General features: G+C 39.1%; 1 protein-coding gene and 1 long non-coding RNA gene across 7 annotated transcripts in view; both read right to left on the reverse strand.

The window, feature by feature from the left end:
• Positions 1-1238: 1238 nt before the first annotated feature.
• LOC128141541 (uncharacterized) lies at positions 1239-5724 on the reverse strand. Of its 2 annotated transcripts, none has more exons than XR_008235086.1 (4): positions 5450-5724; positions 4462-4730; positions 3260-3361; positions 1239-1513 (listed from the first exon to the last, which is right to left on the reverse strand). It is a non-coding gene; the product is annotated as an uncharacterized LOC128141541 (long non-coding RNA). The 2 variants fall into 2 exon arrangements; XR_008235085.1 differs by having other exon boundaries at positions 3024-3361.
• A 359-nt stretch (positions 5725-6083) lies between these two features.
• The window catches only part of ZBTB44 (zinc finger and BTB domain containing 44), a 41880-nt gene continuing 21332 nt past the window's right edge, over positions 6084-26631 (reverse strand). For 2 of the 5 annotated variants that reach the window (XM_052786378.1, XM_052786379.1), the window contains 4 exons: positions 22971-23055; positions 17136-17299; positions 14491-14791; positions 6084-12344 (listed from right to left, as the gene is read on the reverse strand). In XM_052786378.1, the coding sequence (XP_052642338.1) occupies positions 12062-12344; positions 14491-14791; positions 17136-17299; positions 22971-23055 (833 nt within the window). In that variant the 3' untranslated portion in view covers positions 6084-12061. The remainder of the gene's footprint in view (positions 12345-14490; positions 14792-17135; positions 17300-22970; positions 23056-26631) is intronic. The other 3 variants (XM_052786381.1, XM_052786380.1, XM_052786382.1) reach the window with 3 other exon arrangements.

A 26631-nucleotide genomic window follows, 5' to 3' on the forward strand; every position in this document is an offset into this window, starting at 1 on the left:
AAGCAAGTTGCATTCTGTGCTGTCAGATTCTTTGTCTCTCCCAACATCCAGCTCAGAGTCTCTGTATTGGACAGCAAACAAAAGAAAGGCTTTTTCAGAACACGGGTCCTGCAAACCCACTTTGAGATGGGAATTCAAGCTGCAGGCTTTCTGGCATCATCACTGGCAATAAAGACAAAAACAGATCGTGCCCAGTTACAGCTCTGCAGCTGATTCAGTGAATTTGCACAAATGGCAACTGATGGGGAAAAGGCACCGTTGCCACCAGAGTTCAGCTAACAGTTCAGCTGCCAGTTCTCGAAAGAAAGGAATCCAGTTCCCTCCCCCAAAGCTGCATTGCTCCTATAGCGCTCAAAGAGGGGCAAAACCAGTAGCAAAAAAAACTACTTAAGACATCACACAGAGAAAAGGATCATCTCCATGGAACAGCTTTATTGTACTGAGGGCTCTATAGCCACTCTTTTAATGAGAGCTGTACTTTAAAGGCAATCAGTCCTGGATTATAAACTATATAATATTCAAGGAGCCAACAGCTTGCTATTTCACATTAAGTGCTATTAATTGTTCTGGTTATCGTGTTGTGCAGTTTGACCTAACCCACTGATTTCCCCCCACTCCTGCTGCAAAACATCCATCACTTTTTAAAGGGTTACATAAAGCTACAGGGAAAGGTTCTGGTTTGTCTTAGCTTGATTGCTATAGACTTTAATAAAGCACCCATCACAGCTGCCTAGCCACACTATAGATCAAGCTCCTATAATTCTTTTCATGTCTTCAGAGGGGAAGGCTAAGCAAAACATAAAATTTAACCTCCCAGTGCTTTATTTCTGGCTTGGAGAGATGTCAGAAGCCATGCAAGCTTTCACTTTTTCCTTGCCCTCTCAGAATCCACAGCAACAGACAGAAGGAAGAAAGCATGAAAGGCAAGCAAGGACAACAAGATGGCTGCACAGACCCCACTCTTCATGTCACCTAACAGCACGCCAAGGGTAATATGCAACACGGAATTACTGGCCCAGGAAAGACAAGTGTAAGCAAGTGGCCTTTGGAAACTCAACAGCTAAGGGAGGTAGCTTTGAGATCAGCTTTTTTTCCTCAACAACAAGGCTACCGGGGATGAAGCCACTTGTCCAATGCCTGCTTGTGGCAAGCCTGGCAGGGAATCCAGCACAAAAGGTCATCGCAGCTGAGCGCGCATGTACGAATAGCGAGCATGCTATATTCTGCAGGTTTTCTTTGGCACTTTGCTCACTGAACCTGTGGCATACAGGGTAGTGAATTCCCTGGATGACTCACACTAGCACACGTCAGTGGGATGTGTAGCAAACCCATCTTGTGTAGGAGCCTCCAAAATTGGCTTCCTTCTCCCCCACTGGAAGCAACAAGCTCAAGGCTCCTCTGCTTCCTACCACTCTGGGTGGAAAAGGTGAGGAGGAGCAAAGAAACAACGGCTTTAATTCCTGTTGCCCATCTCTTCCTGGATGCGTTACTCCCTGAATCAACAGGAGAAATTCTGGAGAAACAGAAAAGCCACAGTATTTCTTTGATGAGAGATCCACCCTGGTATTGTTTTATACACCTAACTCACAATGGCAAATTAATTCCAGGAGGTTAGCTCATGTCCACACAAAACCATTAATGGTACTGAACAGTAATTGCATCCTGCCTCTATCAGACAAATCACTGAAAATGAGTTGGGCACAACACCTGTACAATACAGGCAGGACTCAGGCTTTGCCAGTAGCGCCAGCTAGACTAAGAATTTCCCTGAGTTTTCTTTACATGAATTCAAGCGCTACCAAATGGTATTCGCTCTAAGGAGGCATTCCTCTCCGAGATGCCAGACACTGCCCGTGCAATACGCAGCAGTCACGTTGCCTTCAGTTCCACTCGAAAACATCTGAACGCCTGCCAGATGGCGAGCGGAGGAAATAATGTGTATGCACACACAGGTACATGGGCCTTCTCCTCAGGTGGCGTGAATCGGTGACACTGGAATCACAAAATCCAATGATACAATGTGCTTTTAGCATCTAAAAACATACAGTTTTTAAAAAGGAGTTTTAAAGTAAAAGGAACTTGAACAAAATTAAAATATTGAACTACTTCACTGTCAGATAAAAAAAAAAAGGAGCTGTAAGCCTTAGAAGATAAAATTCTGCCTCTAACACAAATAGAATTTTTAAGAGCAATTCACTTTGTCTGTTCTTCAAGGAGATTTTTCACCCTGGGCTTGAGCTCACTTTTGAAAAAGAGGCTGACCTGAGCATTTTTTAATTTACTTAAAACAAGCCAACCCAAAGCCATTTCTTTTTGCTTGGCTCTTTCTTTCTCTGTATTAATTTCAATTCAATCAACGAGGCAGTTGCATAACTGTTGTTTATAATTGGTGTCACATCAACCCTGAAACTGATCACTGCAACACTGAAGTTATATAAAAGGTTTTGTTAGGGTTTTTGTTATTTTTCTTGTTTAAACTGTGGGAAGATGAAGTCCTACCCTGGAGAGACGTTTTGGTTTTCTGAGCTCTGTTGCCTATTAGTCCTATGCTTTGGTGTCTTTTCTACCCAGTTTTGTTTTACGCAGTGCAAGGGTCTGTTTATGCACATAACTCTCCAAAACCAGTTCTGTGCACCCCATTAATACACAGGCTATAAAATACACTGTGCTGAGTCAGAGAAGCAACTGGCAAAAGTAAAGTTCACAAAATGGGTAAGCTCTTAAGGAGTGATTTAAACACATTTCTGGAAAGGCAGACTATTTAAATGCTTAAGTGGACTGGGATTGTAATTTACTTGGCTCTTCTGAAGCCCGTGGATTCTTACCCTTCAGCGATGTAGTATCAAACCCTGAGGGATCATTTCTCCTTCTGTGTGTGTCAAAATGTCTTCTTCACTTACACACACAAAAATGATCCTGGAATTGAGACTCACCTCCTCTACCAGCCCACAAACACATCATGGTTTCCTTGCTCCTCTCCCAACACTTCTGGTTATTCCCCTTTGACTCAGAGGTCTACTCACCTGGGAGACTTCTCCCCTGCCTCCAAAGAATTCAGATGATCCATTTTACCATTAGTTTTCTGTCTTTCTAGAGGCATGAATGCCAGGGACATACTCAAAGCTATCTTGGGCCCAAGGTAGTTTGAACGCACTGCACTTTTTTTGGTAGTTTGTCTGCACTGCAGACATAAATGCTTTAAGCCAACAAATAATTAAGGACTGTATTTTGGTTTGGTGTAAATGAATACTGTCCATACTTATCCGATGTTCCTTCATACTTCACAGCAATCTGTTTGTAGCTGACATTGTTTTTTCTTGGAAATAGTCTGGAAAATGTCAGAGTCCATGCGTAGAAAAACCTAAAGAGAAAAATATAATGAAGGAACACCAACATGCCCCCGCTCCAAAAAACCCCCTCTCAAGACCACAAAATATATCTGCTTCCTTCCAATTAATATCTTGACTGTAAGTCCTGCCTCCCTGTGGAGGAGAAGCTTGTTTAGAGATGAGCACAGGATTGCAGAAAACCATGCCTCTCCTTTTCACTCCAAACTCAAGCTTGTAAGGGCTAACAGAAGAGCGAAGCAACGCTCTGGCTGGAGGTTTAAGCTAGTAACCTGTTTCATCTGATGAGAATTAACCAAGAAAAAGACAGTAATACCAGCTGTTTCTGTAGGGAAGCAGCAGGGAAAAAGCTGGTCAACCGATGTTTTTGTATGGTCGTTGTTCAAAATTCCTTCTGAATGAGCACATAGAGATTGTGTGTGCGCACACGCCTGCATGTACAGGAGAACAAGCAGTACTTTGTGAGAAAAAACTGCTACCTTCCAAATGATGTGAGTATTACAAAACACAGGGTCTGAGCATCTAGCTTGATGCAGGCATACAGAAGACTGGGAATGCAGTTTAGCCAGATGCAGTGGATGTATTCTCAAAGATACCCCCACATAAATCCAATCAGTTATATTAGAAACAGGGGGGATGTCTAAGAGTCGGTGATAGTGGCACAGTCACCCAAATGAACATACAGTTGAGCAAAGCACCTCTCTTCCAGTGAGGTCATTAACTTCAAAATTTGGATAGAAGAGTTCAAGTTTCAACAATTAGAGGTAAAGGTTCAAGTGAGATACAGAAATAGATGCCCCATGAGTTGCTCTCTAATCTTCACCGGGAGACCTTGTGACTGAGACAAAGGCAACTCATGATCAAAGGCAATTAACTCAAGCGTTGAGAGTGGTTTTCAAACACACGGTTTTCACCCTGGGTGTCTGTGGCCTATTTCTAAAGGATCTGTGAAAGGCAACGAAGAAAACCAGGGCTACTATCAGCAAGTGTATAAACTGCTATTCAAAAGCGCATGTCTCCTCTGAAAAAAGTGTTAACAGATCCCAAAAATCAGAATAACTGAAAACCACATGTCTCTGAGCTGTAACCAAGGCTCTAACATGTACACACTTACCCCTGCTCTGCTTACTCATGGTCTCACAGCAATCTCTGCTCTAAGAATGGTGATGACAGTTACGCTCGGTACTCTGGAGATGCAGCACGCACAAGCAGCTTGTGAAAAGCGCTTTATACATAATCCAAGCCAGGTTTCTCTTAGCACCTTCGTTTTCACCAGGATATCACATATGTAGGAATGGTGCAGTAAGCCCTGGGAGAACCCTGTTCCCTGCTCTACTACATTCGCAGTAGCTACGAGTTCAATCTCATCTCAGCTGCTCTTCTCTGTGCAAAAGAAATAGTACTTCATTACTGTCAGGAATAAAATGCTTAAACGCTATAAGGAAGCCACAGAAAAACTTCAATAGTGTACATTTGCTTCGTTAAGGATGTCTAAAAGATGTTTCATACTGAACTTAAACATATGGTTGTGCTTTGGAAAAAATCCACTCAAGTCACGTCTGAACCTCGATATCCATCAAAGGTATGCATTTTAGCAGTCTTGCCTTAGCTTTATGATAGTATATGTTCATATACAGTCATGCAGGCTTTAGATTTGTAATGGTCTGCTAAGCATCACTGCATACTCCTAACTGGGTCGGTCTGTCTTCAAAGAAGCAAAATTCCTGCTTTTACAGGAGACCAACAGAGTCAAAGCCTTTACATCTCAAACTTCATTCTCTCTAAAGCCTTCACCACGTATCTTCCCTCTTCCAATTACGCTTTTGATAAAATACTTCTGTCCCTACGCAAGGTGCTCAGGAAAATGAGAACTCAGAATTTAGAAACTCTTAAACCCCCCCCCCCAATCCAAGGTTCATTGTGGCTGCTTACTCTGCACCATGGAATGCTATTCCATTTTTGTTTTTACTCCCATGTCAGATGCTGAACACAACTGGACTGCTAGTGTATTCATCACGCCAGCCTGCTTGTTATTCATATAGGCTACTGGGTAGAGTTATAATCATTTCAGCCAAGCAGTTACAAAACTTCCATTTTCCTACCTGTGCCCTAGCTATGTGTTGATCCAGCCAGCATTCCAGCTCGGTCAGACAGGTGGGTCTGTAGGAGGCAAATTAATTTAATTGCAAGGGTTGCCAGAAACAGCAGAGGTGTATTTTAAGTCCCACGACTCTAGGCTGTTTCATGACAATTTTGAAGCGCACAGCTGCGACCACGATGACTCTGTCTACTGTCCTTTTTAAAGATCTTCTGCTTTGACTAATTTGATTAGGCTCATTCTTGGCTGGCTTTCCATCAATAAAACCCTGTTCAAAAGATGGCCCCACCGCTTTTGCAGAATACAGCCTAAAAGAGAACATTAACAAAAGGAAATGTAATACACAATGGAAAACTAAACAGAAATGTGTACTTTATTCTTAATGCTCTTTACTCATGTAACTTCTCCAATCATTTATTAATGCTTATTTTGTTTTAAACTACCTTCCTCTCAATGACAGCTTCAGCATCAGTGACTTGTCCTCATAGTCAACTATTTTGAGGCTAATTATAAGCAAAAGTTATAAGAGAATGTAGCTCTAGCAACAGAGTTGCACCTTCTTACACGAGGTCAAAGCTAGTCTTTTGTACTATAAGACAAACTCTGGTATAGTTAAATAACGACACAAAGCAAAGATATACTCCATAAAACATTAATATTTTAATGAAAAATCTTAGCTTCATGTTTCTATCCAAAGACACTCAAAACTAGTTTTTCTCCCCCCTTAATTTTGACCTATAATGGGACCAGTTTGAAGATTTTTTTTTTTTGTATTTTAGAACATTTTTTTTTTAAAGATTAAACAACCAGGCTAGCAAAAAGGTACCCAATACATACTTTTCTTATATCAAACAAGCTAGTATTTCAGTACAATGTAACTATACAGAATATATACATTACACATATGATCACAAAGCAAACACTACAGGCTCAGAACAGATTTGAAAAAACATGATATTCACATTGATTACAATAACTCTAAAAATGATTGTAACGTTGAAACGGCACTTAGTTTACAAAAAAAGTCACAAAAATATATATAGCCACCAAGAACTATGGTTCCTGAAAAATACTAATAGCCAGATAGTATTATATAAAATGTGAAGTGTATTTAAACATCGTATACATTAAAAACCAAAACCAAAACCAAAAAACAATTCTGTTAAGTCAATAAACATGCCAAGTAATCTAGCTGTGGCCAGCATCAATAAGAGAAGCTGTACTGTGGATGAGATGACAACTGGATATACGGCTGGTGACCGGAGACTGGCACAGTTAAGGGGGTTTCACTGTTACTAAAATGCACAAAGAAGCCCAACAATAATTTAATTCACATTTTTTCCTCCAGCTTACTCTTTTCCCTCTTCGGGGTTTCACCATAGGGCAGCACCTAGAGTGAAGGCACTGCAGGAACAGGGCAAAGAAGCTGTCCAAGAACTTTGTGTAGCCAGGGCTATAAGTCAGAATATCAAAAGCATGCATCAGCTAAACGTATGGTTAAACAAAATCACTCCTCTGGGGACTTCAGCAACCCTCAGGAAGACTGTAGGTACAGTTGCCACACAGGCTGGCAGCACCAGAAACTGATTCAGCTTTTTTTTTCAGTGCAACCAGATTTGTAGTTGAGACCTGTGGGACACTGAATTACTGTGATAGCACACATTGAGTTAACAAAAACCCAGAGCAGTAAGTACTGTTGCATTAAAAAAATTCACATTTGTTTTTTATGGTACATTTCCTCAAATACTTTGAACTGACTATTTACTAGGGACCTCTGATGTGGCTGAGGCACCGTCTGGCCTTGAACCCTCTTATCTGTCATCAAGATGCTATGGAATTTATTATGTCTATAATTGGAGATGAGAACCCTGCAAAACTGGGTTTCACCTTGTAAGCAAAACTTGAACTTAATCAATCTGAATGAAAATTAGCTATTTTCCATATTCTGATGGTGTGGAAGTTGCAATGGATGTAGGAGCAACAGGTGCTCCTACATCTGCATTTTCTCCATCCCTGCAGGGTGCACAAAGCTCCCATTCTATTTGCATATAGAATGCTTCATGGTTCGTCTCGGAGAGAGACCGGCAATAGTCTCAGTGCTCTTACATCCTGGGGCTGGAGGGGAAAGCCAGCAACCAAGAAGCGACTGAAGCCCTCATATCAAAACTTTGAACCATAGCTTAAAAACAATAAAATTTTATCCCGTAAGGGATGTATAGGGATCATAGTCTTATAAAATATATTTTACTGCATTGGCAGCTATTACTTTTTAAAAAAGTTTAAATTCACACCTTTTAGACTCAAGATACATGTGAACCCAGAACCATTTTCAATAACCTAGTCTACTAATCTCTCAGTATGAGAGACTTGACCATAGTATCTGCGAGCCTGACAACTAAACTCAAACTGTAGTAAGACAGACAAATCATCAGGAACTCACATCTTTTTTTAATGTCGTGTAAGAACAGTGTCAAGCAGTTCTGACGGGGAGCTTAATTTGCTAAATGTGTAGGCATCCCCATGGATGTCCAGGGGAGTTGTGCTACGTGTCTGCATCAAAAAACAAAACAAACCCTTACAACTTGGCCAAATCTCCCGCACGGCTAAACATCACTTCTTTTTCTTTCACTCTTTGTGGGGAAATAGAAAGCTTCTGAATTTTTTCCCCTCTCCCAAAAAAACATGTTAAATCAGGAAAAAACCTATCCCTTCTTTTCCCATTGTTCCCATCAGACGTACTGCTTACACAATATGCAAGGAGTAAAGACCCTGCACAAACTCCGAGAATCCAGGTCCCTGGCATACGGCAGAACCTTGCTAGTTCTGTGGTAGTGAAGGCACTCTGCTTGCAAAATAAATGGGTGAGGAAAGGATTTTCCACTGAGTGCAAAGATTGGTGCCACATGGGAGAAGGATATGCAAAAGCAAGACATAAATCACTCTGTGAATGAATTTGGAGACTACTTATCGACAAAGAAACTGCTGCAATGGGTCGTGTGTGTAATTACTTGGAAGAAATTGGGCCACAAAGATGATGAGGGGACTAGAGCATCTGCCATACAGGCTGAGAGTGATTGGACTGTTTTGTCTGGAGAAGGCTCAGGGGGCTCTTATCCATGGGTAAAACTACTGGATAGTAGGGGGCAAAGAAGATAGAGCCAGACCTTTCTCAGTGGGCACAAACTGAAATACAAGAAAACCCATCTAAACATACTAAAACCTTCTCTATGGTGAGGGTGGTCAAACACTGGAACAGGTTTCCCAGAGAAGCTGGGGACTCTCCATCTTTGCAGATATTCAAAACCCCACTGGACTGAGCAACCAGTTCTCACTGACTCTGCTTTGAGTATGGGGATCAACTCCAGAGTTCCTTCCAATCTCAACTATTCTGTGATCCTTGTCAAGCAGAAATATAAATGCATACCAAATAATGGGTTTGGGTTTTGGTTTGTTTTTTTTTTTATTTTTTTTTTTTTTTGGGGGGGGGGTAGGAAAAAAAGAGAAAAAAAGAAAATGCAGTCCAGAGTTCAAACCCCCCTCTGATAATGTACTGAAAGAAATTTATGCTTTAGGTTTAATCCCAAGTGTAGCTTAAGGCAAGTTTCATCTAGTTTAGTTAGGTATCTATCTCACTCAATTTGGAATCTAAGCATATTAGCAACAGAGATTGTTTTAAGATGTCCTATGTTTTTACACCTCTCCTGTGAAGACCACCAGCATTTCAAAGAACTGAACACTTCCAACAAGTTAGGGAGGAGAAATAAAACGATATTTGTATTTAATCTGTGTTCACTTCTATGGAGAAAAGAGATATTAACAAGAAACAATTACAAACAGGAAAATTAACAAGTAAACCCAACCCTAAAACAAACAAACAAATAAAATCCTCTAAGAACTCTATTGTTCCTGCAGTTGAATCAGATCGAAAAGTGAGAACTAAATTAAGATGTTACACAGAGATTACAGCATTGAAAAGATAATGTGTAACACAGTGCAATGAACAATGAAACCCATGACTTGCCTTGTACCAAGGTGTTAACAGTTAATGATACTCATTCCTTTTCAAGGAAGAACAGATTAGAGCTACAAAGTCTTTTTAACTTCCCCCCCCCCGCCTTCTCTTTGGTATTCAGAAAGCAGTTTGCCTTCTGACACAAAATTTTAAGTCTTGAAAATCCAATATCCAGATATGTCTATTCTGTATTTGCACATCACCTCACCAATAAACTGTTTAGCAAAATATCCAATGGGTGAAAATTATCAGATTCTAACAGAAGAGTATGTCCATCACCTGTGATTATTACATCTGTACAGTCTGGAAATGTGTTTCTGTGTGAAGTACCTTTTACTACATGAATCACAAAGGATTCTCATATACCTGCAAAGTGGAGTAACACTTATCAGAAAAAAAAGAACATTCTGTATTTGAGTTCAGTGTCATAGCCCTATAATTCAGGATAAAACCTCAGCAAAAGGCATTGTCTTGTCTCACTGCCTTCTCAGTTATAGAAATCAGAAGTGGAAGAGAACTGGTCTTTAAATTCAGCCCATCAACAGACACTGGACTAATTCACAGCACAGCATCCCAAAAAAAGAATTTGTCCTTCAAGCCCTTTTAAGAAGACTTACAAAGGTAGACATACAAGACTGAATTGTAGCAGAGAACTTCTTTGCAGCATGTTTCTAAAACACCCTTTGGATCTGTTGGAGAAACTTCATTCCAGTAACTTGGAAAGGACTTAAATCCCAACTGTTTTCACTCTATTTAACTAAAATGTGTGTGTTTTACCTAAAACACAGCAGAGAAAAATTGTTAAAAGTCACTGAAACCCTTTAAGCTCTTTCCAAAGGGCAATAAACTTTTTTCCTTACAAAAGTTGGCTATTAGTAGAAACAACTCAGACCTAGAGAGTATGAGAGCTGCCTAAGCTAACTGAATACAAATTGATCTTGCAATATAATACGACTTTTGTGTCTTCTGTTTCTTCAAGAGCAACCTTTCTCCATTGGTTTCATTTCCTCCTCATGTTTGCATAAAACAAATCCGGACAGAGAACAACAATTTAAAAAAAACCAAGATTCAAAACTAAGGGAGTATATCATGCCTTTGGAATACTAAGATCAAGTAATACCTACTCGCTCAGCATGTCATCTGTAGGTGACAGGCATTTGGCATCAAACACTGAGTTAACTTCAGAAGCAATAAGAAAAATCACAGACCTCCTAACATATTTCCTAATTTAGGTTTCAAAGCAGTACTATAGCCCAAAAAGCCTCGGCATAACAAGACTCACTGCTCTGAAAATCCCACACCCTAAATTTGCAGCTTTTTCTAAATATGGAAAAACAAAATTGCAAATCTTTCAATTTATTGCTTACTTGAGCTGTGTATGTAGCTGGAGTAATGGCCTTTAATAAACCGAGTTGGCAAGGATTTAAAATGTTTTGAAACAGGAACAATTCATCATTGCTATATAGGCTTTTTGTAAACAACCCCCTGTTGGGTTAGAAAGTTGGCCTCTACGGAGAATAAATTGCTTGTTTTGTCCAAAACAGACTAATAAAAATCTCAGAAACTATACATGCATATGTATAAACAAAAAAATGTGCAATAATGCACAAAAGAGCTCATTTTTTTCCCATCTGTTAACTCCCTCTAGCTAGCTTTTGGACATTAGTTAAAATACAGTATATATGATAGGGGGAAGTGACCAGAACTGCAAACAATCTGGTCATGATTTAAGAATATCGGTTTGGGAAAACCTTCATTTTCATACGTGGTTCCCCTTCTGCAGAAAGATACAGTCATGAGATATTTGTCAGGCTTGCACGGATATATACTTTTCTGTCATCCTCAATTCATTATGCACCATTAAGCTTTTCCTGACGGTAGTATTTCCACGCCTAACCTTAGATGGGCAAATCTGGACAGGCTATTTGATCAAGCAGTTTCTAAAAGGACTGGAATATAAGAAGTAGGAATACCTGGCATGACATCACTTGGTTTGTCAAAACTGATTCATCTGAGATGAAAAGGGACAATGTGTTTTTAAAAAGCGTGTGACTGTAGTTTCAAAAATGCTTACCATTTCCAAGAAAAGGGTTACAGTAAGCGCTTTGAAAAACAGCAGGCACACAGATAGGAAGTGTCATTTTTTTATGCAGAAGATCAAAGCATCCACTCAAAACTAGTCAAAACTGTTCAATAATGATTTCCAATGCATCCTTTTGTTTGCCATTTTAAAAAGGATTCCTCTGATTTCTTTCCCTTAACCAGAGGGTCTGCAGAAGCAAGAGAAACTTAATGAGCTGCTCTAACTGTGGAAGAAGAAATAGTTAAAGTGATCTGAATCAGTTGTTCTTCTTTAGAAGTGTATCACAGCTTCCATGATGTTCTGACAAGATCTTTTTGTGCATTCAGTCTTAAATATTTTCACAGAAGTGATCATTCAGTCATGAAAAATAATGTAACGTCTGTTGCAGTTTTCTGTTTAAAGCGTAGCTTACAAAGTAAAAAGGGAAAATCTCCCCACTTTTGTTTAAAAAAATTAAATTAAAATGTACAGGACCAAACACAGGCACTTTCCAAAGAACAAAAATGAAACCAAACCATGAATTATTCAATAGTAATAGATGACAGCTCCGGTTTCGGAGGGTCACCTGCGGCTGCCTCAGCAGTGGCGTTAGTCTTTGGCTGCTCTGGCACATCTTCTTCCTTCTCTGCCAACCCACCCAGAGACCCCAAGGGGAAAGTGCTTTCACAATTCTGAGTTGACGACACCTGTGAAATGACAGGCATTTGGACAGAAGAGTTGCTTTCAAAGCCATGCTCCCCTAGCTCATACTGCCCGAGGGTCTCTTCTTGTTCCTGGTTTAAGTAGTCCGGTACTAGGAAGTCACTAGAAAAGGGGCAAAGGACAGAAGAGAAATGTCATTTCTCACACAAACATTAGCAATATCATCTACTTTGTATCAGATACATCACACAAGCTACACACTGCATTGCACAGAGAACAACGATATTCATTTCACATTGCTCCAAGATCATCACGGCGACATACTTCACTAAGCACTATAACCTGGTTCTCATTTAAATACACAGAGAATTTATTCAAAGGCATCTATTTCACATTGTTTTGCATCCATATTTCCTACACAGCAACTTCTTATTATTTAGATTGTATCACCTTGATGAGAATGAAAGTTAATGTCTGGAACATCATATGGCACTGAAAACCTCATTGAAAAAAGGGAGCACTCAACCTTTAAAAACAGAAACAAAAATGAGTTCAGCACTGGCAAAGATGTGGGCCTTTTCCACCACTGAGGTAAGATCCACCCAAGAAACAGCAGCAGCACTCCTCTCAGAGTGGACAGGCTGTAAACAGAAGCATGAGGCCAGAAAGCAAGGGTTCTGCTGAAAGCATACAGAGGCTGCCAACTACAGCGGTGTTTTGTGATGTTGACACGTGTCACACTACTGTGAAAAGAATGGAATTGCATTTCTCTCCCTCAGTTCTTTCTGGACAACAGTTCTGTAACTTACTCTTACCAGCTGATGGCTGAGTATACCCAAAGAAAATCTACCAAACTCTCCAGTAGTATTTTCAGAGCACGAGCACATAACGAAAATAAAATTTCTTTGCAAATTTTCAGCACCAGACATGTAAGTTTGTACTTGAGGCAAGTATATATATATATATATATATATATATGTCTCTATCTTACATATATGCACGTTTGCATGCTTTGGTTCCTCCTTGTAATAATCATTTAAACGCAGTCCTCCTCTTAAATGACAGCAGCATTCACTGCTTCAAATCCAAATTCACAATCAACTATGCTAAACCTAGTGTTTGCAAATTCAAACTAAAGGAAGGCCTATAGACAACTAAAATCACATACTTTAATCTGACTTTAATTTGACAACAACAATAAAGTGCTTACCACAATCATGGCATCATCCCTTAGAGTTTTCGCTCTAGTTTTGGCACAAGTGCTAAGAACAAGAACTGCGTAAACCCACAGATATGAAGTACTTGTATTATAAACAATATTCTGTTGGAAAAACAGTCACTGGCTTTCCTGGTTTGTTTTGCAATTTTTTCATCCTACATCACTTCTGAGATAACCAAATAGAACAAAATGCTGAAATGTTTTGTAAGGGAAAAAGCATAATGTCTAGATATCACGAGGGATGGTATTGTAGATGCTGTAATATTTACAACACGTTTCTTTTGCATTGCTGAAGTCAGATGACTTACACACACCAAGCTGCACTCTCTTTCTATAGATTTAAGAGCTCAGAGATCTATCTTTCTCCAATTTTCCCCATCCACTTTCGTATTTTTCTATCTCAAATTCCAACAGTTACAAACATTTATTTCAATATGAGAATACAGTGCTAGTCTGATGCCTCAGAACCCTTTAAATAGTCTTCAGTGAAGTGCATTTGTGAGATACGCCAAGTCTTCTGTGCCCTGATAAACAAAAAATGCCCAACTGGCCCTTACTATTTCAAACCCTATTAGTCTACTCATTTATTAATATGTTACCTAGAAAATGAAAAAAGAGAAGGTATGGAATCATGCAATCTTTCCACAATATCCACCATCAAGCAAGTACTTAAAATGAAGTAATAAGTCTATTCCCTATGTAAGCGAACAGGCTATGTACGAGATTTTGAAAAGCAATTCATTTACAGAACTCCACAGATACTATAGTATAGAACGCTATGGCTTAACACCATTAGCCTGTCCATAGATACTACTGAAAAGAGAAATTAGAGTAGCCCAGAAGCAGCTTCTGCATATCACTCGATTCTTCAGTACCCTCCTATATAGCTTATATGCTGTAAGACAGATCAGATATAACAGATAGTGGCGCAAGAATGAATTTGACTGGAATTAGCTGGCAACCTGATGAGAGGCACAGCAGGCTGCCCTGAAAGCAGGAAAAGATGATTTAGGAAAAAAAAAAAAAAGCAAAAAGGAAAAAAAAAAAAAAAAGCAAGTTTCCCTGTTAGGTTTTTGCTGTGCACCTCACCTGCTCTGGAAGTAGTTTGCTAGCTCTGACGCTTCATGGTTCAAGCTCCTCAGGTGAACGATTAAATTTCCAGAGTTGGTGAACATGGCGCCACATGTTTTGCACTCGTAAATCCGAGGCTTGCGGATAATATGCCGGGAAACCCGCATGTGGTGTTTATATTCCCCGAAGGAAGTGAAAGTGGCACTACATATCTGGCACCGGAAACAGCGTTTACCTTCGTGCTTCAGGCGATGCATCTTTAGCGAGTAAGCTCGGGTGAACTTTTTCCCACAGCGGTCACACTGAAATGGTTTAATGCCTGCGGAAGAGAGAGCAAAAAAATGTTCACCTTTTGTAATGAGAGGTCACTGCCAAAATCCTTCCTGATTTCTAACAGCAAAAGGACAGCAGCTGTGGCCAGTCACAGCGAAGCTCTGTTTTAGGAAGAAATTCTCTGGTTAACTGTAAAATGGCAGAAACAATTAGAACAGAGCTACACTTCCTCAGAACCAACTGCCAATAAATTTCATAACAATGTCCGTAATGCTTACACGTCTTCTTCCCCACAGTTCAAAATGAACGTAAGCCTCCATGGATTATACAATGGTTAAGATCCTGAGCCACAGCCAAAAAGTATCCGACGCAGCAGTCATCTCACACCATCTTTGAACTCCTTTGATCTCAGGAGATTCTTGTGCCAGACTGGTTCCCAACAATGCAATTATCAGACTAACCTTAATTGCAATGTCTTTTTCTGGCTGCCTTTGGCCTCAGAGAAGTGTTCTGGGAGGGGGACTGTGTGCACAAGGATGCCCCTGTAATGCAGCAGGAATGGTGATAAAAGGGTGAACTAGCAGCCTTTATATTGCGTGGGAACCTTTCTATACAAGAATCTTCAGCAACTTTGCATGACAGACAGCTCTCTAAGACAGTTTAGGTTCATTCCTCTCATTTTTTTTCTCGTATTAATTTAGAAATTCTATTACTAGTTCATTTTTCATTTATTACAGGCACTAATAAAACCCTAAAACATATGAGCTCTGCAACATGTTGCAGTGGCTGGGAGTATGTAATCACACCCAAACAGAACTATTGCAACATAGGAGACTGAATCACCAAAAAGTTAAGATTCAATAAAAAGTCTGAACTCCAGAAAGTGCGGAAATTCAAACATGAGGCCAAGAATCTGGAATATGGAGCTCTATTCATAATAGGGCTGTCAAGGAATAAAAAAGTTTTTTTCAAAAGGCTGAATGTGCATCAGTCCAGGCTGTTAATTCCACCAGTCTTTCACTCTGCTTTCCTTACGTTCAAAGCAGGAGCTGAACTTTTAATTGGGGCTTTTATACAGAGAAAGCTGTAGTTAAGGTTACACTGAAACTCCTCGTTAAGCATCTGAAACAAGTTAATATACTAGAATATTGTCTTGTGGAGCTAAAACTTCTCATGCGTTCGTACTGTCCAAGGGCACCTATTTCCTCTGATAGTTTGAGGAAAATCTCTTCAGCCATTTTGCTTATGTGAAAACACTTCCAACATTTACAAGTTTTGAGTTTCTTTTGCATGCTAATTACTCTGAAACAGCTACTCAAATCTCGCCCAACTTTGCCCAGGGGTTGCCAGTTGACAGGTCAGCCAGAGATGCTTTGCTGAAGCTTGTCTGTCTGCTGCCAATTAAGACTTTAGCAACCGGCTTGGGATAATTTCGCACCTGATATGCCCCAAAAGTTTGCTTTTTTTAAGTATTAAACACATACTATTACTGCTGCCCTAGACATAGTATGGTCATTTTGCTTGAAGGGATTTGACAAATAATTTGTGACAGTGAAAAAATGACACCTTGACAATTGTGGTTGCTCTGCCCAAAAATGGTACAGCATCTGTGTGCAGGTAAGAGTCAAGCTCAAACCAGGAGATGCTAAACTATGAGGCTTAGTGCTCAAGTGCAATAACCCTTTAATATTCCCTTGATTCACTAAAATGTCAATGCTATTGCCAGATAATGCTGATGAGTCTTGACAAACACCGACAGCAAAGACATTAGGAGTTCATACTTAGGTTACAAATCAAAACGAATGCAACAATTTGGGGATCAAGACTCAGAGGAGACATTCACACAAACCTTTTGCTACCCGTACTATCTGTAGCAGCTAAATTGATTGTCAAACCAATTCAGTTGTCCTGCAATGCCTCCAAAAATTCTGAGATCCAAAGGCATACAACATTCTTCAATGCAAGGACTTAAGACAGATAATATTTTCTTATGGCTGCAAGTCTCCTCTAAAACACAGCAGACAATTACAACATGTAAGAGGAAGAATTTCAATCTACATCACTTCTTTAGTATAATAAAAAAGCCAAGTATACTTTATTTCATCTCAAATCTTTATCATGAAAATGACTTATTCTGATGAGTTTCAGGCAATCAGATTTTTTTTCAGTCCACACAAATGCTAATCATCCATGAGTAGAGATATCAGTCAGATTTGATGTATCAAAACAAGCATTCAATGAGACATACCTCTACCCAATCTTTCTGAAATAAATCCTCAAGCACTTGGCAGGTGATTAAAAAAGAACTGCATTATTATATTTGCTGCACAGTGAGCAAACCTCTGTGAGTCTATAAATGAGTAATTCTTGGAAACAGTAATGTTTCTTACCTGAGTGGATAAGCATGTGTTGTTTTAAGTTCTGAATGCGAGTGAACCGGACCCCACAGGTTGGACACTGAAAAGGTCTGTCTGGACCATTTGGGCTGGGTCTCTCTGTGCTGCTGGTAGAAGGAGCAATGTAGAGTTGGTAGGGATACTGAACGTTCTCCAAACTACAAAGAAAAAATTCACTGATTTACAAGCAAGCTAGAGGAAAAAGGTAAGAAGCCTTGTCCATGGAAATCTGAACCTTGAACACATTTGTATGAGAAGAAGAAAAAGACTGGCGTTTCACACGTCTGTTGAAATCTGTATTTACGCTGGAAATCTCTGCCTCTATAGCAATGCATCTGACCTGCATCTGAAGTCTTATAGTCACTGACTTTGCACATCTGAACAAAACCAGAGAATAACCTCTGACTTCTGTTTCTTTGAGCAACAGGTCTAAGCACCAGCTGCAAACTGAACTTTATTTTCCAGGCATGGGCATTTTCTCAAGCGTATCGATGATTTACAATCAGCAAACAGTCCCCGAGGAAGAATTTAAAGAACCGAGCAAATTGGAAAGCAAAGGAGTATTTTGCAGCTTCAGTGATATTTACAAACGAAATTAAAGCCGATTCATTTTCACTTCAATCCAAGTTCAATGAACAAACATTAGTATCTACAATTACATATTTCTAAGTTTAAAATATTAATCTAATTAATCAATACTTGCTCCTTGTCTGATTCAATCGGCTCTACGAGACTAGCTCAAGCGCTGTATTTAAAAAACAGCACACAGACTATAATAAAGGAACAATTTAACTTTCAAAGTAGTTTATTTAAAACTGACTAATTGCTCCTACATAGCCTCAAGCTGCAAACTGTTTAAGGGAACTACAGTGTTATAATCCCAGTCCTCTGGCAAGGAACTTGCTTTGCTAAAGGGCACAGTGAAATGAAAACAGATCTGCTGGTACAAACATAGTAACAATAGGAGTTTGTACTTACCTGGGGTTTCCCTTTCCTGAGCATTAAGATCTATGTTGTTTTGTTGAAATAGACATTTCAGCTTGCTCACAGCCTGACGGAAGATCAGATGTCACTGGCAGCAGGGAACTGCTCTGACCCTGAATACTCCATGGCCAGAACAATGCAATTTTAGTTTTACTAAACTGTAATGTCTGAAATGTATTGAGAAAAAAGTACAATGATGTCTCCTGTTGCACACAGGAGCAGAAAGTCTCCCTAACTGAACAAATCCTTTTGCTGTTCTGCTTCCATCTCGAGCCCAGACTGTTGGTTTCAAGGTTAGGCTGAATTAGTGGGCTTCTAACGTTCACAGGAATGAAATGTGTACTTTGCACAAATACATCTTCCAACACATCATACAAAAATCCACAGAGCAGATCAGCACAGGAGGACAAGGACCATCTCTTTAAATTCAATACCTTAACTGTCTTTATCCACTCTGGAAATGGATGTCAATACAACTGTGAGAACTGTGTATCTGAATTCTGAGTACAATGATGGGTATTGGTGGCAAAAGTTCCAGTTGCAAGATTTATCTGGAGAGAGAGATCACCAGGTGTCTCTCGATATACTCAAGATGAAAGTCTTTTCTGCGGGAGTTTAGTATCAATCAGTCTGCAAAACCCATAAGGATTTCTGGATGGGTCACCAAATGCACTTGCAGTAAATGAGGGTATTTTTAAACATAGGTTCTGATTCGTCTAATCACATTTCTGACAAACTCTGGCACTCCTGTTCCTCTTTGTGAGTAGACCACTAGATAAAGAACAGATTTTACTCTACTCAGATGTGGAAACACCAGTTTTGTCTCTGGAGTTGGTATGACTATACGCTTTCCACTTTACCAATGAAAACTCCATCAACGCAGACTAACAGACAGGTCTGCTATCAAAAAAAACCCCAAAAAAACCCCAAAACCAAAAACAACATTGCAAAAAAAGCATAAGGCATAGAAGTCCAGCTGCCATAATAGCCTAATAATCAAATAGCCAAACTGATTTGGGCCCAGGATGGACTACTTGCCCCTCATCTGGTATTTGACAAATGTCATGCAGTCTGGCTAAGGGGCAAATCCCTTCAGAAAAGGTTTCCTTGCGCTCAGCTGACTGGAGAATTCACAATTAAAATTTTCACAGCTATGTGCCATCAGAAGTGACAGCTGCAATGCAGGGGTGATAAAGGGATGACTGGCTGGGCAGCAAGAACTCCTGCTCTTAGATGTACATATAAATATACACATGTGGTGTGCTCAAACAAGAACTACATGTTGTTTTTTTGTGACAACGTTTAACTTGCTTTATAGAGAACTTCATCTTCCGGTAACATGTTTCTTAGGTCCTTCCTCCCTCACTCCTGCATTAGGGGATTGTGAAGAGGCAAAAGTGCATTGTGCTCCTAGAGCTTTCTAGGGAGACACTCGAACTAGGGCAGAAATTAGGAGCCACAGCTCTCCTTTTGTTTCCAGCTTTCTCAGGCTAGCTCATCCTCAAAGCCTGTACTGGTGCCAGCTTCTCTGCAACTGAAACAGAAAGGAGAAGTGCTATGGGGACAATGTCCCTAGAAGAAATTTAAAATAAAGTTTGTTTTTTTCCCTACATAAAAGCTTCATGATGAGAAAGGCTGGTTCAAGCAGATAAAACGGGAATCACGAGGCTCTCCAGCTACCAGTGACTGGCATGTCTTTTTCCATCCTTACACCGCAAGCAGGCTGAAATGCCTATTGGTGATATAACTGTGGACCTTAGCACAATGAAGAAATTACATTTGAAACACAGTCATATTTTCTCTCCACTGCTGCTTTTTCCCCATATATACTCAAATTTTCATGACTTGCAGTTTGTGATAAATGTGGCGTTTAACAGTTGAGATTTGTCTAACATCTCAGAGAATTTCTGTAACAGCTAGATAAAGAGATAGGTTTAAAATGTTTTCACTGTAATGCTAAAACATTCTACTCGCAATTTTTTTCCTCTTTTCACCAAGAGATTATATACATATTTAACTATGTAGAACTAACCTCTGACAAATGTGAACGCCAAAATGCTCAGTGAGCCTAGAAATATTCTCTACTTGTCAATAACAATTATTTTAGAAAAGTGGAGGTTCTCATTATATTGGATCAGAGAGATCTTTTATAATTGAGCCTTTGCAACTCCTTTTTAAATGCAGCCACGAACTGACAGAGACTAACTGTTAAACCAGCCAAGGCTGAATTACAGATCCATGTTAGAAAAGTGTATTACAATTCAAATGCAGAATATCAGAGAAAGAACATATCAGACTTCATTGTGAAACAGTAGTTTTAATACTTAACAGATTCCTGTGTGTCTATTAAGCTGACAACAATTACATGTGACCTGCTGTTCATGAAACACTGATTATGGAGGACTAATCAATGATGTTAATTATTTAACACAGAAACTCAAGAGATAAGACATCTTAAATTCTGAAATATTTATGATTGTTTCACAGTGGTAAGGATGTAATATTGAAAGACCTTTAGATGGACCAGTCTTTTGCTTTGTTTTATGAATAGGAATATTTTTACATTTTATGTTTTATGAATAGAAATAATGGTTTTAAACTGAAAGAGTGTAGATTTAGATTAGACGTAAGGAAGAAATTCTTTACTGTGAGGGTGGTAAGGCACTGGGACAGGCTGCCCAGAGAGGCTGTGGATGCCCCATCCCTGGAAGTGTTCAAGGCCAGGTTGGATGGGGCTTTGAGCAACCTGGTCTAGTGGAAGGTGTCCCTGCCCATGGCAGGGGGGTTGGACTACATGATCTTTAAGGTCCCTGCCAACCCGAACCATTCTACGATTCTATGATTCTATATAATATATACTTACCAAAAAATACACTTGTCAATATAAATTTGTATTGTCCACTCACAACTGATTTGGACATTTTGAGAATCTCTACAAATAAAGCAATGTACAACCTGGACTTAACTAACGGTGCATTAAAAAAAAACAAACAACAAAAAAACCCAGAAAGTGAGGGAAATTTTCTCCATCTGTATGATTTATTGATCATGTTTTCATTTAATTCAGCTAGAGATACATGTTTTATTTTACTCAGAATTCTTATGCACCCAAAACTGTGTGCCCAAATTGCTGCACGGTGAATGACAGGCCATATTTATTTGCTGATGTGCCCATGCTGTGCTTGAAATGGGAATTTAAAGGTCCAGTGTTTGAAGGGCTGTTACAGCATATCAGAATGCACTGTCCCATCCTGACAGGCATATACACACAGGCATGTGAAAGAAAACTTCTTAGGACTTGAAAGCACCATTTTACACATTTAACTGATTCATGGATAAGTACAGTCTTGGCACTTTCATTTCAATTTATAAAATAAATCACTTGATAGAAAATTTTAGTTCTGGAGTCTAAAATTCTCATAAATTCCCGCAACTTTTGGTTCCTTTATTGTTATATAAACAATGTGCAAATTCTGGTTCATTTTGCTGATGCTTCTGTTACTCTGAGACTAATAATTTTCAAACTTGGGCATAAACTAAGGCAAATATTCTTCCCTTCTCTGCACAGAAGAGATCTTTTAGTGGGAATTTTCAGTGTGTTCAAAGGATTTTATATATTTTGAATCTTCTACGCAGTTTGTGCTGAAGCTTTGCAATTTAATAGGAAATTTCTGAAATAATCCACTGCTGAAAATATATATGCCACTTGACTTTAGAATTATAGCTTCACAAACCTGGGTTAGTTCTAATGCAACATGTGCTCCTACTATCAGTTCAAACCCTAAGTGCTGGGTATTATTTTTGTACTGAGGTTTGTTAGCAGTTAGCTAAAATCTTCCGTGTCATACAAAAAATCTTATCTAGGCAGTTATTTTCCCTTCAGGTTTAATCCTACAATGGGACAGGTTTTAGATGGAAATGGCAGGAAAGATTTTGAGCTATGAAGATGCAGCTCTTGATAGCTATCTCTATAGGGAGTTTCACTTAACAGTTTCTGGAACAACTCCCAAAGGTTCACACTTCTTCCTCAGACCCACTTGTCTGACAAAACACTATGCAAAAGCTGCCTTGTCAATACTTAAAAAATTTTGCTCAGAAAGGGAATAGCTAGCTATATGCCATACTTGACACATACCACAAAAGCAAAGAAATAAGAGTCAAACCAGTTGTGTGTACCCTTGTATGCCACTTGCAGGTACATCACTTTGCTCTGACAGAACTATGATACATCTTCGATGAAACAGACCCATTTTAGTTTGGCCTTCTCTCCCAGCCTTCCCTTATAAGGGATTCCCTTAATAAATCACTCAGCACAGCAAAAGACTGCTAAATATTTACAGTAAGGGACACACAGCATCTTGGTAAGAAGCTACCTGCAGAAAGTTTGGGAGAAAAGATTTAAGGCTGCTCTGCCTGTTCTGTGGTTTATGGCAATAGCAATGTCTGGTGAAGCCAAGACTAAGTACTTGTTTTCATTTTGTTGCTTTTGTGGCTTTATGTCAGTTTTAGCATGCATGCAACTACCACACCTGTTTCACAGCAAAGATTTTTTTTTTTTAATTTATTAATAAAGAGCAGTGATGAAGAAACAGCAAAAACATCAATATCTTTCTTCACCAGTGTTCCCTGGAAATAGACAGAAATGAAAAGCAACAAGTAAGCAAATTCTGACTTTCATCACCTACATTCTTCTAAAGCATCTGAACCTTCAGGCACCGATTGTACTTTGATCAACACAGAGAAGTAGATGTATGAACAACTAAACATTCTGGGATTAAGGCTGGGTAGGTTAATTACAGCACAGCACTTGCTGCAGAACAGTTTGCACACTACATTAGTACATACCGATCATCATCATCTGCGTGAGCGTTAGTGCCAGAGGTACTTTGGAGTGTGGGTAATCCCTCCGTAACCCCCTCATCTATTGAGCCTAGGCAAAGAAAAAAGGGCATTTTAATGCAAATAAGTGTTCAAAAAGGGAGGTGGGGGTGGGGGGGCAGGTAAATACACATAAAGCTTGCTTTCCTAAATCTCTGAGAGACACTGCTTCCTAGGTGATAAGATACTAGAATTGTCTTGGGAAAATCATTTAGAAAACCCAGAAGCAATGTGTTCCAGATCAACTTCTCCTGTGCACAGATTATCTAGTAAATGGACAACTCAATAAAGGGCAAATATGTGGCACACCTAGAAAATGGAAAGAATCTATGTTAAATACAGCCAGAGTTTTCAAAACACATCCAGTACGAACACTGTAAAGCAGAAATGTTACGTTCACTAAAGGGACTATTTCATCAATTTTCAAGACTTCTTGAGCAATAGAGTTCAATCCTGCTACACTACATTGCTTTTGTGTTCCAAATCCATATATATATATTTGTTGATAACGCCTTCATTTATTGATACAATTCTGAGAGAGGAAGAGCCCTCTGAGAAATTAGAAATGCAACACAAAAGAGACCAAACAACTGTTTGTAACAGAAATGTATACAAAAAACCATTCCAGAGCTTTGTTCAGTGCACGAACGTTCAAGCAAATGTAGCTCAAGTGGGTTTTGGAAACAGAATCTAAAGTAAATGCAGCACTAAAACAAAACTACGACTTAATTCACCTGATGTGACTGTTGCTCAGACGGGCCTCCCTCATCATTGCTTGGAGTTTGGCGTTCAATCCTTGTTTAGGCATATTAAGCAACGTTATTTTGGCCTGATGTCACCTTAACAGGGAGGGAAGTTGGCAGTACAGTACTAAAACAATTCTAAGAACTGGTACCTGCCCCCCACCAACGATACCCCTTGATAAAAAAAATCCTCTTGTTTGGTTACGTGTGACCATTTAGATAAACCATGTTTTGCTCCCTCTAAGCTGAGTGCAGAGAGCAGACTGGATCACCTCACATTCCTCCTTTTCCTCTGATGATGTCTATGGGTGCAATGTGAGATGATAAAAATGAATGACTGAACTCAGCCAAATTTCCAAAGGATCAGAATTGCTGTCGTTCCTCTCCAAAACAGGGGCTCCCAAATCATGACGTATGTATGATTAGTAGCATGAAAGTCACTTATAAGTGGTAATTCCGTCTTGCCTCCTTTTCCCTCTGTTGAGACTGAATACTAAGCACCGCTTGAACTTTTCTGAACAGCCTTTGGGTCTCTACCACTGAATCCATGTAAGATGAGAACAGATGGGCGAAGGAGATTTCTCTCTCTACACCTACATCTTGAGAACGAGCGAAGCTTAGGACAGTGCTAGGAGCTGCTCTTGCTGCTATAGTAAAAATAATTCTGCTTTCTAAGAGAGTGGTACATGAGCAATCTGAATCTGGGAACCCTTCTCTAAAGCTCACTAGGAAAATCAAGTATCATTAGGTCTACAATGACAAGTGTCAGACAAAATGGAAAACCAAAGAGAGGGAACAAAGACATGGAAAGTGAAACAGAAAACATGCATATTTTGGCAAAACAATGAGGGTACTGTCTCCAAAAAAGGCTCTCCCTATAAAGGACAGTGTGTTCTACAAAACCTTACTGAAGTGAAAGATTATTGCCTTAATGTGACCTCATGTTACGGGGTCAGTGATGGGAGAAAACTTGCATCTCTAGCAGTTTCAAAATAACACTAGCAGAATCAAAATTTTAAATTTTGTTACGAGCTGACAAACTGTGTTTGGGCAATTCAGCAACTATGCAATCTATAAAGGTACAAAAGTTAATCTTGCTTTGATTTATCCTTCTTTCTCATGAAATACTTAACTGAAAGTCTACTGAAAAATAAGCCCAATTGCTCTTAGGTTTAATTTTATGCCTTCACCTCTCAAATGGAAACAGTGTTAATGAGTTATGAACATATCTTCTCAGACATAGCTATTGTCGTAACCATAATGACTTATTTATCAAGGCCCTGCTTCACGTCTCCCTCCATATTATAAAGTGCTTCCAAATATAATAAATTGCAAATGAACAATTCTTGAAATTGCCCAAAGAGTAAGAGCTTTTTGCAATATCAGAAAGGAGGCAGGAATGCTTTTATAAATGCGCTATAAAACACTGAGATAAATATATGCAATTATACGAGGAAAATATGTTCAGGGAAGAGAAAGCTGTACTTTAACATCTCTTGCTGCCTCCGTTTACTGTTCATATATTACTGCATAAGGAAATACATCTTTGGGAGGTAAAAACTGCTTTCTAGCTACAAGGCGTGCCTTATATTAGATACACGTGAACTGTGCTAAAAAGCAAGAGCACTGTTTCTCTTTATAGCAAAATGTGAATAAAAACTCTTCTGAAGATAGTTAACAATGTTATGCCAAGACCACTAAATATTAATTCAAACATATTCAAAGACAAAGAACAGATTTGTACTTTGAAGACCTTGGCCTAGCACATTTTTCTTCTCTCTGTAGCTGTTCTAAGGAAGAACATGCTGTACTAACATCCTCAGTAACAGACATTTAAGTTTAAATATTATAATCACTAAAGCCTAAGATCCTCTGCCCCATGCTGTACAAATGGTCAGGTACATGACCTCAGTGGTACAAAACCTAGAATAGGAAATAGAAAATGGAAAATGTTCCCAAAACGTCACGTGGCTTCAAAACAGATACCTTTTGAAGACAGATGTGCAAAGTTGCTTGTCAACAGAAATCATTTCAGGAAACTGGCGAAAGCAAGAACAGAATTCAGTAAGGTGCCTGGCTATTGAAGTATGTTTCAAAGTATTTTTTGTTTAACACTAAGACTCTCTTAGAAAAGGAGATTTTATAGCATTCAGCGGCACCTCTCACTCTACAATTTAGTCCTAGTCTCACATTCTCATGTCCCAATTCACTGAAGCCACTTTTGAGTATGCAATTTTTCTGATATTTCTAACTCCAAGGGATGTCCTCCAGAAACTTCCGTCAATCGTATGCTACCCATCTGTAATCTAGAGTTTACACCCAGTTTGTTCTTTTAAGCTGCTTGGTTATGATATTTATAGTTGGTAAAACTCCCTCCTTTCACTTTATATGCTATTTTTAACTTTCCCTAATCACTATTTCTACTTGTTCTATTTTGTCTGTGATGGTACAATTATGTTGATGAAATAATTTGCATGTCTTACCACATGGCCCTGGCGAGGCCTTTCTGAAGTTCCTACTATAATGAGTTAAAAACCGAGTCAAACTAAACCTGTTCTTGAACAAGGACCACTTTTCCTGGAGACTACCCAGCAAACAAATTGTTTCTTTTAGTTTATGCACTATTTTGGCAAGCTACATTTAAAGATTTATATTTAAACTGATATTAAGTCTGCTTCTCAGAAAAAGTAAACAGCCTTGTCTCCAGTAAATAAAACATTTTCTTTTGGAAAAAGCATTACCGATCTAAAATATCAACACATGAGCTATACAAACTGGCGAACAAAACCAACAACATAAAGTCTTGAAGGATGGGATAAATGGAAAATACATTCATTTCTTTTTAGTGAGTACTACCAGAGTAGTTTAACAACACGGATTATATA

This window comes from Harpia harpyja, chromosome 4 (genome assembly GCF_026419915.1).
Source record: "Harpia harpyja isolate bHarHar1 chromosome 4, bHarHar1 primary haplotype, whole genome shotgun sequence".
NCBI lineage: Eukaryota > Metazoa > Chordata > Aves > Accipitriformes > Accipitridae > Harpia > Harpia harpyja.